Source organism: Oncorhynchus masou, unplaced genomic scaffold (genome assembly GCF_036934945.1).
Source record: "Oncorhynchus masou masou isolate Uvic2021 unplaced genomic scaffold, UVic_Omas_1.1 unplaced_scaffold_16___fragment_2___debris, whole genome shotgun sequence".
In the NCBI taxonomy this organism is placed as follows: Eukaryota; Metazoa; Chordata; class Actinopteri; order Salmoniformes; family Salmonidae; genus Oncorhynchus; species Oncorhynchus masou.
Window position 1 is genome coordinate 23,164 of NW_027016525.1, and position 14,383 is coordinate 37,546.

Below are 14,383 nucleotides of genomic sequence, written 5' to 3' on the forward strand. Positions count from 1 at the left end.
TGTGGTTGCACTTTTTCTGTTCGGTCTCCTGACTACAAGTGACTAATGCTTAATTGGTTTTTCACAAAGTGCCATTGAATATTCAAATCTCCTCAGACCGTGATGGGATTCGACACAAAATACCATCTCTCAGACAATAGTCGCTAACAGTTTAGCACAAGGAGGTGAAACAGCTATTTTCCATGCACAGCGCTAATAGAAGCTCCGAAGTGTTTTAGCTTTACTAAATCAAATTTCAGTTGGCAAGCTGCTCTTAACAGGATTCCTCTATGCTTGTAATTAGATATTAAAATGTGTCTTAATTTATTCCGACTGGCTACTGGTATTTTGTAAGAACTACAACTAGTTTGTCTTTTAGTGTTAATGTGAGGAAATAATTATCTCACTGCACAAGATTGCAATATTCCACGCTTGACATTGCCAGTAAGTCCCTGCTGCAAGTGGGACAATTCTCATTCAATATGATCCTCTCTCTGCTCTAAATTGAACAGTTCTATGTTGCACATATGGCTATTTCATTGTGTGTTTAGTGTTAGTGTAGTCACTAGAACCACAATATGTATTTTGCCCTGCATGTTTATTTGTGAAAATTGTCTTGATTTTAGTTAATCAAACAATGTTAGCCCTCCCACATGACAGAAATTCATTATTTGCTTCTAGTAGGAACTAGTGATAAAAGCCTAATCTTACACGAGCATAAATGGATTTGTCTGTGTATTTCTGTACTGGCTACCGGCATGTAGTACTGTACATGTGCTGTTGAATCTCTCAAGGTTGTTCTGTTGCATGACCTGTAGACCTGTTTTGCATGCACAGACTAAAAGGAAAAAGAAGGAAGAAGCGGCAAATGCCAAAATAATGGAGGCTGAAAAACGAATCAAGGTTAGTTTAGATGTCCTGTTAAAAGAATCAACCATTAATTTGTGGCCCACTCCACCTCCCACTGTTGCCTCAAGTCATACAACCCCTCTCGTGTTGATTCCCAGTCTCCTCCTTGCACCTCATTGCCTCATTTAGGTGAATGTAAAGCAATGCTCATTGCTCCAAGGGACTGCTTCTCCGTGTTTAGGAAAATCTCCTTGCCACCCAGAGCAGACCTTTTCCATGTTAATCAGTGTCATAAAGGACATTGCATTCTGTCTCTGTCTCCTGCACGTCTCAAAAAAACAACAACAACTATGGCATTTCCATTTCACATTAGTTCCAACATGCCCGGGCTCTTTGCCTGTCTGTCAATCAGATTAGTGAGGGATTTGAACTTGCTGTGGAATGAAGTAGAGAAACCTTATCCGTTTGTGGTGGCTGCTTTTTTTAGATGATGGAAATGAGGGGTGTGTTTGGATTGTAATGTCGTTTTATCTTTTTCCCCTTAAAGGAGAAGGAGATGAGGAGGCAACAAGCAGTCATTTTGAAACACCAGGTAGGTATCACTCTCCTGCACCACATGATGTCCAAAGCCCATTTTCACTTTCAATTCTACTTTAGTCCTTTTGGAAGAAGGGTTCTTCTTGATGTAAGTACTTGACAATTCCCTATCCAAATCTGTCACTTTGTTAAATTCAGTTTTGATGACCCTAGCTTGTCACCTTTCTTGGGGGGGGGGGGGGGGTGTCTTATATGAACTTAGTTTTTATGAGCCTGTGATTTCTGTTCCGTAATACTTTGCCAACTCTTTCTCCCAGGAGTTGGAGAGGCATAGACTAGATATGGTATGGGTATGTTTATTTTTGCACATCTAACACCGCATCGTGATATTGGTTGTGATATGGTTGTTATAGCAATTCATAAAGTGTAGCTCTGGCTGCCGTCATACTACATTCTCCTGCATGGCTTTCGAGCAAAGTGCATTGCGTACGCACGTCTTGCTCTATTTGTTCTTGTACAAGACAAAATAGTCAAGAACTTCTTGACTCAGATTCCATTTAAGGGGAGCAATGCACACTATCATGGTCCTATAGACGTGACCCTCCATTGCCTTGTTTTGTTGTCGAGTGAATGGAAGTGCTTGACATCCAGGTGTTTAAAGTCAATGTAGAGTATGCTGCACTTGTCCATTTTACCACCTGACAAATCAGACCCGTCCATCGCCGGCTTTTCTCCTGCTTGTTGACATCAGTTTAAATCACCAACCTCAAGGTGAAATGTTCATTCATCGTTTCATTGCCGTGTTTCTTGTTCCATATTTGAGATTTGATTTTTGTTGTTGTACCCAAACCTACTTACCATAAGTTACAATAGGCTAAAGACAGGCAATGATAGCATTGCTTTAAACCCATGCCATACTGAAGATAGGCGTGCTCAGTGCACGCCTAAGATAAATTCATTACTACAAGGCCTCAATCTCCAATTGAATCATGAATGTATTTGTGAGAGGTAACTTGCTTTCTGTCATATAATATTACTTGCATTCTGATATAAGATATTTTGCTTTGCTTTTCACCAGTGAATAAAGAATGAGAAACTGTAGCAGCTTTTAGAGTAACTTTCTAACACAGCATAGTATGACGACGTCTGTTTAATTCTTAGATGCAGTTGTACAAGTAGCACTTCAGTTAGCCTATTGCCAGTATACAGACGCATTCAAGCCGACTAACTTCAAGCTTACACTTTGCGTTGACACCGCCCTCATAGCTGTTGCTTTGCCCTTCTTTTTTTTTTAGATTGTTGGTTGTCATCATTTTATTAACCTCTGAACTTCCGCTATCATGTTCACAACGATGGCCAGACTATACTGTACGTGTCATAGTAAGCTGTTGTGTTTGACGTCTAATATGAATTGGCCTGGTCTGTCTTGAGCTGTGGTTGTGTGTGCTCTGTCAGGAGAGAGAGAGGCGGAGGCAGCACATGATGCTGACGAAGGCCATGGACGCCCGTAAGAAAGCAGAGGTGCGTGATTCACAACTCGACCACTTCTCCTTGAAACTGTTAGAGCGGGCTTCTGGCTATTGCCTCCTCTCCTCAGTTCTTCCTCCCCCTCTTTTTGTAAAACTATATGGAGTGTGAATGAAAGAGGGAAATTGGGCCCAAAGCAATTTTCGGTGAAAGTGCAGCAATTTATAAGCAAGGAAGGCCTAGTGTTGGCCTGAATTGTAATGACATAATCCTTAACACGATTGTCTGCAACGGTGCCGATAGCATGCACTGTTAACTTGGTCTGTAATTTGGACTTTAGGAGCGGGAGCGCTTAAAGCAGGAGAAGAAGGATGAGAAACGGTTAAACAAGGAGAGGAAATTGGAGCTTAGAAGACTGGAACTGGAAATTGCCAAGGAGCTGAAGAAGCCAAATGAAGACATGTGCTTAGCAGATCACAAGGTATACGATTCATAGGAGCTACTAGTGGAAATTCTAAAGGGAGGGATATGAGCCTTCTATGACTATGAGTGTGCCATCGGTCATAGATTTGTTCTCCAACTGAATGGCCGCATTGCCATTAGACGATCTCAAACCAAGAAAATAGTTAATACTGGCCACATTTAATCGCTTTCAATCAGTTTCTTTGCCTATTACCTATTTTAATCAATATGACGATAGTGTTTTTAAATGACACCGGTTCTTTATTTGTATAGTGATCTTCCATCTTCCATATTGGAATGCACAAAAGTGAAGTAAAGACAGGTACACATTTTAATTGTGCCATCAAGTGGCTGCCCCTAACACAACACTGACCAGGGGATTTCTGAGAGCTGCTTTATCATGATTTCCACCAGACAGGGCATTGAGCCCCTGGATAACAAGTTCACAGATCACACATCAACCCCGTCTCCATACGGCTCACTAAACCTCCCTCCATACCGGTCAAGCTCTGTTTGACCGACTTGAATCTGCAGCTAGAGAAGCTATCTCTCTAGATTTTGCTCTTACACTGCGTTAGGAACCTTGAAATTATAACAAGTGCACAGCACACTACTGTAATTACATGACTGAATGTGTCCTCTCTCTGTGCCCAGTCTCTCCCGGAGTTATCCCGTATTCCCGGCCTGGTTCTACCAGGAAGCAGCTTCTCTGACTGTTTGATGGTGATGCAGTTCCTGCGGAGCTTTGGGAAGGTGCTGGGCTTCGACGTGGACGCCCACATACCCAACCTGAGCGTTCTGCAGGAGGGCCTGCTCAACCTAGGAGACAGCATGGGACAGGTCCAGGACCTGCTGGTGCGCATGCTCTCTGCTGTGGTGTGTGACCCCGGACTGCCCCCAGGACACCGGGTGAGGGACTTTACTCTTTAGAACTAAACGCACGCACTCACACTCGTCACACATTCATAAATACTAAAAGGCATATGTACAATCTGATGAATGCTTGAGCAGCCACGTATATTAGCACTTTCCCGCATGGTCACACGCTCATACTATCAGCAGTCGTACAGTATATTCTGATCTGCCTTCATAGACTGTACTGTACACACTATCCACAGCTTAGAGGGCTGCATTGCAGAGCTAAAGACGAGATTCCCCTACTGTAATCAGAACACACAAGTGGGGCTTTATCAATATCTCTGGCTCTGCGAGGCTAAATGAATGGGCTTATCTGTTTTTGGTTGGGTATCAGTGTTTATAGCTCTTAATACAGCTTCCACAGTTATACCCCCACATTTTTCCTAATTCATCAGTATTTTCTCTCCATGCTAATCTAAAGGGCTTAGTCACGCTTTCATGTGGCTTTCCATTATTCCTTCAAGGAGCCCAGATGACTGTCTCCTATTATGGAGCCTCAGTTGACGTCGAGGGAAAATGTATCCCTGAAAAGAGAAGAATGTAGTCCCCTCTAACTGTCCTCGTCTGTGCGTTAGGCTGGACTACATTATGCCCCTAAAGGCAGCGGTTCGATCCCCCGTTCCACCACTCACTTTCTCTCCTGTATCCCTCTACCTATCTTTTGCAAACCTGTCAATAAAATGTGAAGATATCTTTGAAAAAATATATGGGTCACATTCCATTTGGACAGTCGCGTATAGATGGTTATACGATCAACAAACAGTTTGTTGATAAGCAACTGCTTGCTAAGGTTAGGTTTAGAATGAGGGCGAGGGCTAGGGTTAGTAGACAGTTAGTTGAAGCGTCGTTGACAGTTATTGAACCTCTACAAACCATCTACTTGGGACCCTTCAAATAAAGTGTTTACCGATATATGTCCCTCTCCGCCCCGCCAGACCAAGACGGCCCTGGGGGACCACCTGAGTAATGTGGGCATCAACCGGGATAACGTGTCGGAGGTGCTGCGGGTCTACATGGAGGCTCACTGTGGGGGGAAGGAGCTGCAGACTGACCTGGGGGAGGTCACGAACAGTCTGAAGACCAAGGCTTTCCAGGCCCACACAGCCACACAGAAGGCCTCGGTCCTGGCCTTCCTGGTCAACGAGCTGTCCTGCAGTAAGAGTGTGGTCAGGTAAGAGAGGACACTTGAACTCTTAGCCACAGCAGTCTGGTCTGCGATCTAGATCACAACACTGATACGGTCTGTTATTTAGACAATTTATGTCAAGGTAAGTGCTTTAGGCTTACATGTGGGGAAACTACTTTGTTGATATTTGATGTTGTTCAGTGTCCAATAAAAAAATGATTAAGGGGCTCTATTCAACCTGTAAAGCTGAGGCGTTACAGATTCCGCTATAGAAAAGTAAAGGTAATTTCCGACTGAGTCAACATATGCAGCATTAACCGCGAAATGCTTTCTCCGTTAACGCGGGAAACTTTGCCTTTTTCATTTTCAATCACGCAATGTGGATTGAATAGAGCCCAATGTTATTCTGAGCACAGATTCTTTTAGCTGACTGGCGCCTGCGTCACTCATCTTTGAGCATGAAGCGGATTTTGCTGGACATAGTACTGTTTTATTCATTGGCATTTTTTTTAACGTTCTACGTGGAATATCAAGAGTTGTGTTGTCATAGAGCGTTTCATTGGGTTGCATCAAACCTGAAACCCTTTTCAAGTCACTGCCTGTACCTGAGGTAGATTAGGTGACAACTGGCTATGCTTGAAAATACAATCCTGTTGCTCAAGGAAAATTATGCCACTAAAGCCTTACTTTACCTTTTTTTCCCGTTTGTTTAACAAAGCCGACCTATCTAAAATTGGTGCTTCGTGCTTCTTTGCAGCGAGATCGACAAGAACATCGATCACATGACCAACCTGCGACGGGACAAGTGGGTCATCGAGGGCACGCTTCGCAAGTGAGCACCCGAGTCATGTCAAGGAGCACTCAGGAGAAGACTGCGTGACATACATTAATAGACCTGTATTACCGAATGGGTGTCCGGTGAAAATGATGGATATCAGAACAGAATTTACTGTTGTTCTGCCTCTATTTCTTTTGTATTGGGACAGACTTGTTTGAAGTTATACTTTGAATAAATGTGAATTTGATTGTTTAGGCTTTTTAAAGGTTTTTATATAGTATGGTATGATACCAAAGCCTAGGAAAACATTTGCCACTCTTATCCTCCTGCTGCTTGTCTTGTTCCAGGCTGAGGACCAGCCACGCCAAGAAGACTGGGAAGAGGGACAGCGGTGTGGGGGGAGAGGAGACCCAGTCCCTGGGTACACCCACCCCCGGACAGAAACGCAAGAGGAAAGGAGGGGACAGCGAGGAGGACGAGGATGAGGACGAGGACAGCGAGGATCAGGGGGATGAAGATGACGATGAGGAGGAGGAGGAGGAGAGAGGGAAGAAAGGGAAAAAAGTGGAAACCTGTGAGGATGAGGTCAGTGAGGAAATTGTCACCTATCCACATGATCTATCCTCTGAACCAAATGACAATGGAGTTGTCCCAAGTGGCTCCCTATTCACTGTATTGCACTAAATCGTGAATAGGATGCCATTTGGGACATAGTCTCAGTCATCGTTTGTCTATTGTAAATGTCAGCCTCTCCTCTGGTGTCAAACGAAATGTGATCTTTCCCTTCCAGGATGATGGGGACCAGACATCCAGTGTAGAGGAGCTGGAGAAACATATCGACAAATTAACCAAGGTTGATACCCAATGGGATCAAAGAGATTTATTTATTTTTTATTTTTATGAGGGTCAGTTTCCGGGCAGAAAAGTCCCGACCTTGATACCATTTGTGTTTTCTCTCTCTAGCAACAGAGTCTGATCAGACGGAAGTTGTTTGAGTCGTCCCACTCGTTGCGCTCCATGATGTTCGGCCAGGACCGCTACAAGCGCCGTTATTGGGTGCTGCCACAGTGTGGGGGCGTCTTTGTGGAGGGTATGGAGAGTGGCGAAGGTGAGACTTAAAACACTGACATGACATACGGGCACCACACTTGTTGCTACTTACTTTATCAACTCACTATTGGGATAATATCGTTCATTTGAATAACCCAATTCAGCTTCTTCACCTAGTGACATGGCTTCAGATCGGTAAAGTCTTTTATATTATACATGTGCGTTTGGGAAATTCGCTTTCTAGAGCAATGTGGTTAATAATATTACTATCTTTTCCAGGAGCAGAGGAGCTGGAAAGGGAGAGAGCGAGACTGAGGCGCACAGAGCTGGTCCAGGTGAAGGAGGAGGTGGAAAGGAGGCCGCAGGAGGTGGAGGGGAGGCTAGGGGCGTCCACCCTGGAGGGTAGTCGTGACAAGCACACCGCCACACCAGACAAGCACACCCTCAACCTCTTCCTCCAGAAGCCCGGCTCCTTCTCCAAACTCAGCAAACTCCTGGAGGTGGCCAAAATGTCCCCGGACTCAGACAACCACCCTCACAGTCTGAGCTGTAGTCTAGCCAAAGTCCCCACCACAGCATCTTCCCCTATCCGCCCTCCCATTCAGACTACACTACCCAGCAACCCCTCTGCATCTCCCGCTCCGCTGTGTCCAGAGGTGAAAGCGGAGCCTTCCACAGCCCTCCTCAGCCCGTCCTACCTCGGCAGCGGCCCAGGGAAGATGTCCTCCAGCCCCCAGCAGCTCCAGCCCAATGACCAGCTCTTCAGGGTGCTGACAGAGAAGAACTGCCACTGGTTCAGCCTGCTGCCCCGCTCCCCGTGTGACGAGTCGTCCGTCAGCACCAGCTCCTCCACCACCCCCCCGGCCTCCTCCCCCTATTCCTCTTCAACCACCAGGCCCAAGTCCCCCTCCTCCCTGTCTTCTAATCCCCTAGCCTCCACATCAGCCAGCCCCAGCAATCTCACTACTGGGATCAATAACTTCCCATTTTCAGCTCTCCAGGTAGGGCCCCTGCACCATATCTCCATCTCTGATCCTCTAGGATTATTGTTAACATGGTGTACGCATATTGCTACTGACCGGCATACCAGGCAGCTTTTGATGTTGTCCAATAATTGCTGTTCTGAAGCTGATTTCCCGGGCACACGTGAACCCCTGTCCTGGACTAGGTGTAATCTGTCTCTAGGAATCCACCCCCTTATGTTCATTTCTGATTTGTTATTCTTTAGCCGTGTTCTTTTTATCATAGCTTTATTTCTAGACGCCATTTGTGCTAGTTGTCAGTGAACCAAGTTCTGCTACATAACATTCTCACTCCTCACCACTGCCTGTGCATTTCTCTGGTTCATGAACTCCTCCAAGCAGGTGAAGTCTGGCGTCCATATGATAGGTCTGCCATTCTGTGGATGGCCCGGTGGCATGATGATCCCCACCCTGCCCTTCTCTGCCAGTCCACTGCCCCCCTCCATGCTGGCCGCTGCCTACCACCATGTGGAGGGTAACAGCAACCCCTTCCTGGCAGTGCCCCCTGGAGAGAAGCCCCCCTCTGCCCCGTCCCCTGTGGTGGAGGTGGCCAAGACCCAGGACTACCCCGACCCACAGCCCATTCCAGAGGGTAAGCATGGCATACTGCCACCCGCTGACAGGAAAGATGGGAGATGACACAGCACATGCAAGCACTGTGGAGGACTTTTAGGTGGCTGCCAAGAATTTCCACTTTTCATTATGTGTTGTCATGGATTTTATTTACAGAAGTCTTAATAACTTAGGTGTGTGTGTTGTAGGGATGCTGTCAGGCTGGTGGAGAGTGGCAGACATGGAGGAGTTGAGGAGCTTGGTCAAGGGCTTGCACAGCAGAGGTTTCAGAGAGAGGGCCCTGCAGAAACAGATCCAGAAACACATGGAGTTCATTGCACAGGCATGTGCCAAAAACAAGGATGGTGAGTTTTTTAGATTAGGGTTAACACGCATACAATTCTCAAATTACACCCTATTCCTTATAAAGTGCACTACTTTTGACCAGGGCCCATAGGGAATAGGGTAATACAGTAGTGCACTATGAAGGGAATAGAGTGCCATTTCAAATGAGTCCTTATAGATGTCCAAAGTATCTTGTGACTCTTTAAATCTGACCTTTTAATAATGTGGTAGCATGCATGACCTCGGTTTTAAAATGACACTGAAATGTCAACCCACTGCAGGGAGAGAGTGGATACATCATTCAGAGCTAACGTGGTATTTACCACCATTCCTTAGGTTCATAATCACTTACAGCATGTTGGCGCAATTGAATGAGGCTGTCTTACAGCTTTGAATTCTGTAACTTCGATGCCGAATATATTCTAAACTGAGGATTGTCTGCATGCATGCGGTTACAATGGCTCATCTCTACAGAGCTAGGCAGGGGAGCCCGCCACCCCAATAAAAATGGCAGGGGCAACACTGCATCCTTATATTAGAAAATATCCTTCCCAAACTTCACAGTACATACTAAGATACAATAACTGTAGTAAACTTGGTTTTAAAAAACAATGTGTTTTGGGGGTCCTGCTTTTATCCCTATTGACCTGTCTGTCTCTCCCTCTCTCTCCCCCTTTCTCTCCCTCCCACTCTCGCTTCAGCGGCGGTGATAGACGAGTCCAAGCTGGAGGAGAACGGGGTGAGCGAGGAGACAGTGGAGAGCTGGTGTGTGGAAGAGCAGGCCATGGAGATGGACATCGCTGTTCTGCAACAGGTGGAGGAGCTGGAGAGGAAGGTCACTTCGGCCAGCCTGCAGGTTAAGGTACAGTACATCCTTTTATAGCACTGTATCCATGTGGTATGTAGTGAAGAAGGAATCTATCTGCAATGGAGAAAGACGAAGCTGAATAAAGTGCTCCTTCCACATGGACGCACAAACGACTGTTTGTCTTCTTATTTCCGCCCAGGGTTGGATGTATCCGGAGCCCCAGTCAGAGAGAGAGGACCTGGTCTACCATGAACACAAGCCCTTCACTAAGCTGCTTCTAGCAGGAGAGGAGCAGCTTGCAGGGGAGGAGGCAGCCAACGGCGGCTGCAGCCTGGTGCGGCGCGTCAACAACCCCCTAGATATAGCTGTAACACGGCTAGCCGAGCTGGAGAGGAACATAGAGCGAAGGTACCTGAAGAGCCCTTTAAGTCCCACCATTCAGGTCAAACTGGATAATGTGCTGGGTACATTCACTGTCCCTTCTCCCACACCATCTAGTAGTGTTGATGGTGAAGGGTAGGGTCATCCAGATTCCCATTTGAACACTTCTTTGGGCTTTCCTCTGCTTCACTGGGGCCTATTGCGGTTGTCTATTTCTCTCTCCCTCCTCTCTTTTTGCTGCTGTGTGCATTGTGTTTTTTCTTCATTTGTGAAGTCCCTTAATGTAAGTGGTTGCATCTGTCTCTTTGGAAGCCGGTCTGTACTGTAGCTCTGCATGCTGCATCACGCTGGTAACCGTGGTTCTATGTCAACTCATTGACTTACCACGGCAGCCTGAATGTATCTATGAGTGACATTGTTACCGACAAGGATGCATGTACACCATGACATTTGTTGAGCTACGGCTGCGAATTTAGCCCTACAGTCTGACCTGAGAGTCTAGAAAGAGCTTGTAGAAATCAGGACAGCAATTACTCACCTCGTATTGAAAGACAATTCTTTTCTTAAACGAGTTGGACGAGAGGGACACCCGACAAGGCCCTCATCCCCGTCATGTGCAGGGGAAAGAGACAGAGATATCGAGGACGAAGGTCGGGGTGGTGCCTTGTAAGGATCCGGCGGGGAGTGGGTAATTTACCTTTTCCACCGGTCCTATTAGCCAACTTACAATTATTGGATTATAAAATAGACTAACTGCAACCACGTATATCCTACCAACGGGACATTAAAAGCTGTAATATCTTATGTCATCTATATTCTTTGTAGCTGTCTATTTACCACCACAAACCGATGCTGACACTAAGACCGCAATCAATGAGCTGTATACGGCCATAAGCAAACAGGAAAATGCTCATCCAGAGGCGACGCTCCTAGTGGCCAGGGACTTTAATGCAGGGAAACTTAAATCCATTTTAACTCATTTCTACCAGCAAGTTACATGCAACCAGAGGGAAAAAAACTCTAGTCGACTACCTTTACTCCACACACCGAGACGCATACAAGGCTCTCCCTCGCCCTCCATTAGGCAAATCTTACCATAATTATATCCTCCTGATTCCTGCTTACAAGCAAAAACTAAAGCAGGAAGCATCAGTGACTCGGTCAATAAAAAAGTGGTCAGATGAAGCAGACTCTAAGCTACAGGACTGTTTTGCTATCACAGATTGGAATATGTTCCAGGATTCTTCAGAGTACACCATATCAGTCACTGTCTTTATCAATAAGTGCATCAATTTTTTTATTTATTTTACCTTTATTTAACTAGGCAAGTCAGTTAAGAACAAATTCTTATTTTCAATGACGGCCTAGGAACAGTGGGTTAACTGCCTGTTCAGGGGCAGAACGACAGATTTGTACCTTGTCAGCTCGGGGGTTTGAACTTGCAACCTTCCGGTTACTAGTCCAACTCTCTAAACACTAGGCTACCCTGCCGCCCCATGACTTCATCCCCACAGTGACTGTACGTACTTACACCAACCAGAAGCCATGGATTACAGGCAACATCCGCACTGAGCTAAAGGGTAGAGCTGCTGCCTTCAAGGAGCGGGACTCTAACCCGGAAGCTTATAAGAAATCCCACGATGCCCTCCTATGAACCATCAAACAGGCAACGCGTCAATATATGATTAAGATCGAATCGTACTACACCGGCTCTGAAGCTCGTCGGATGTGGCAGGGCTTGCAAACTATTAGACTACAAAGGTAAGAACAGCCGTGAGCCCAATGACTCGAGCCTACCAGACGAGCTAAATGACTTCTATGCTCGCTTCGAGGCAAGTAACACTGAAACATGCATGAGAGCATCAGCTGTTCCGGATGACTGTGTGATCACGCTCTCCGCAGCTGATGTAAGATATTTAAACAGATCAACATTCACAAGGCTGGATTACCAGGATGTGTACTCCGAGCATGCGCTGACCAACTGGCATGTCTTCACTGACATTTTCAACCTCTCCCTGTCTGAGTCTGTAATACCAACATGTTTCAAGCAGACCACCATAGTCCCTGTGCCTAAGAACACTAAGGTAACCTGCCTAAATGACTACCGACCCGTAGCACTCACGTCTGTAGCCATGAAGTGCTTTGAAAGGCTGGTCATGGCCCACATCAACACAATTATCCCAGAGGCCCTAGACCCACTCCAATTTGCATACCGCCCCAACAGATCCACAGATGATGCCATCTCTATTGCACTCTACACTGCCCTTTCCCACCTGGACAAAATGAATACTTATGTGAGAATGCTATTCATTGACTACAGCTCAGTGTTCAACACCATAGTGCCCTCAAAGCTCATCACTAAGCTAAGAATCCTGGGACTTAACACCTCCCTCTGCAACTGGATCCTGGACTTCCTGACGGACTGCCCCAAGTGGTAAGGGTAGGTAACAACACGTACTCCCTGTTCATTCAAGACTGCATAGCCAGGCACGACTCCAACACCATCATTAAGTTTGCTGATGACACAACAGTGGTAGGCCTGATCACAGACGACGATGAGACCGCCTATAGAGAAGAGGTCGGAGTACTGGCTGTGTGGTGCCAGTACAACAACTACTCCCCCAACGTGATCAAGACAAAGGAGATGATTATGGACTACAGGAAAAGGACAGAGCACACCCCCATTCTCATCGACAGTGCTATAGTGAAGCAGGAGAGCTTCAAGTTCCTTAGCGTCCACATCACCAACAAACAAACATGGTCCAAGCACACCAAGACAGTTGTGAAGAGGGCACGACAATACCTATTCCCCCCAGGAGACTGAAAAGATTTGGCATGGGTCCTCAGATCCTCAACTTTCTACAGCTGCACTATCGAGAGCATCTTAACAGGTTGCATCCCAGCATGGTATGGCAACTACTCGGCCTCCGACCACAAGGCACTACAGAGGGTAGTGCGTTCGGCGCAGTACATCACTGGCGATGTCAGAGGAAGGCCCTAAAATTGCCAAAGACTCCAGCCACCCCCATCATAGACTTCTCTCTGCTACCACACGGCAAACTGTACCGGAGCGCCAAGTCCAAAAGGCTTCTCAACAGCTTCTTCCCTCAAGCCATAAGACTTGAACAGCTAATAAAGTGGCTACCCAGACTATTTGCATTGCCCACCCCCCCTCTTATATGCTGCTGCTATTATCTGTTTATTATCTATGCATAGTCACTTTAACTCTACCTACATGTACATATTACCTCAATTACCTCGACTAGCACTTGCCCCCGCACATTGACTCTGTACCGGTACCCCCTGTATATAGCCTCGCTATTGTTATTTTACTGCTGCTCTTTAATTGTTTGTTATTTTTACTTAACATGTATTTTTCTTAACTGCATTGTTGGATAAGGGCTTATAAGTAAGCATTTCACTAAGGTCTACCTGTTCTATTCGGTGCATGTGACAAATAAAATTTGATTTCGCATCGTTATGCTGTTTTCCCCACTTCAAATAGCAATTATAGGCGCACAACTAAGAGTTTCCACAAGACCTGACACAAATCAATGGAAAACACTCACCAGAACTTTTTTGTAACAGAATCAATTCTATAATGGTGAAAAATCAGATGCTCTTATCCAGACAGACTTACGTGAACAATTAGGTTTAAGTGCCTTGCTCAAGGGCAAAATGACAGATTTTCACCTAGTCTGCTCGGGGATTCGAACCAGCGACCTTTCAGTTACTGGCCCAATGCTCTTAACCATTTGGCTACCTGCCAACTTGCTTAAGTGGATAACGACTGGAGAAAAGCAGCCGGTCTGCTGTTTTCCTCTGCCCTGCACATTTGCTTCATTTTGATTGGTCAAGAGAGGTGTGTGTGTGTGTGTGTGTTTGTGTAATGTAATATAAATATATATATTTAAAAAACATTTTTTTTTTTAGACTAGCTGGATATTTGAACAAATGTCATGATATTATTTGAATTGTGAAATAATGACAAATGCCCACCCCTACAGTACTATGAAGCATGTCACCAGGTCTGTGGAGTATTATGCAGTATCTCTTAATCATGTCCACTGTGACCAAAACACTCTACCACTCTCGTGTTTTTTTGTGCA

General features: G+C 45.7%; 1 protein-coding gene across 11 annotated transcripts in view; it reads left to right on the top strand.

Moving 5' to 3' along the window:
• LOC135538666 (bromodomain adjacent to zinc finger domain protein 2B-like) overlaps window positions 1-14,383 on the top strand; it is a 40,294-nt gene that overhangs the window by 22,208 nt on the left and 3,703 nt on the right. For 2 of the 11 annotated variants that reach the window (XM_064964552.1, XM_064964560.1), the window contains 16 exons: window positions 817-882; window positions 1,376-1,420; window positions 1,683-1,715; window positions 2,821-2,886; window positions 3,173-3,313; window positions 3,949-4,203; window positions 5,148-5,383; window positions 6,096-6,170; window positions 6,464-6,701; window positions 6,907-6,969; window positions 7,080-7,224; window positions 7,446-8,167; window positions 8,528-8,780; window positions 8,950-9,105; window positions 9,787-9,947; window positions 10,093-10,301. In XM_064964552.1, coding sequence (XP_064820624.1) covers window positions 817-882; window positions 1,376-1,420; window positions 1,683-1,715; window positions 2,821-2,886; window positions 3,173-3,313; window positions 3,949-4,203; window positions 5,148-5,383; window positions 6,096-6,170; window positions 6,464-6,701; window positions 6,907-6,969; window positions 7,080-7,224; window positions 7,446-8,167; window positions 8,528-8,780; window positions 8,950-9,105; window positions 9,787-9,947; window positions 10,093-10,301 — 2,864 coding nt within the window. The remainder of the gene's footprint in view (window positions 1-816; window positions 883-1,375; window positions 1,421-1,682; window positions 1,716-2,820; window positions 2,887-3,172; window positions 3,314-3,948; window positions 4,204-5,147; window positions 5,384-6,095; window positions 6,171-6,463; window positions 6,702-6,906; window positions 6,970-7,079; window positions 7,225-7,445; window positions 8,168-8,527; window positions 8,781-8,949; window positions 9,106-9,786; window positions 9,948-10,092; window positions 10,302-14,383) is intronic. The other 9 variants (XM_064964555.1, XM_064964561.1, XM_064964557.1 and 6 more) reach the window with 7 other exon arrangements.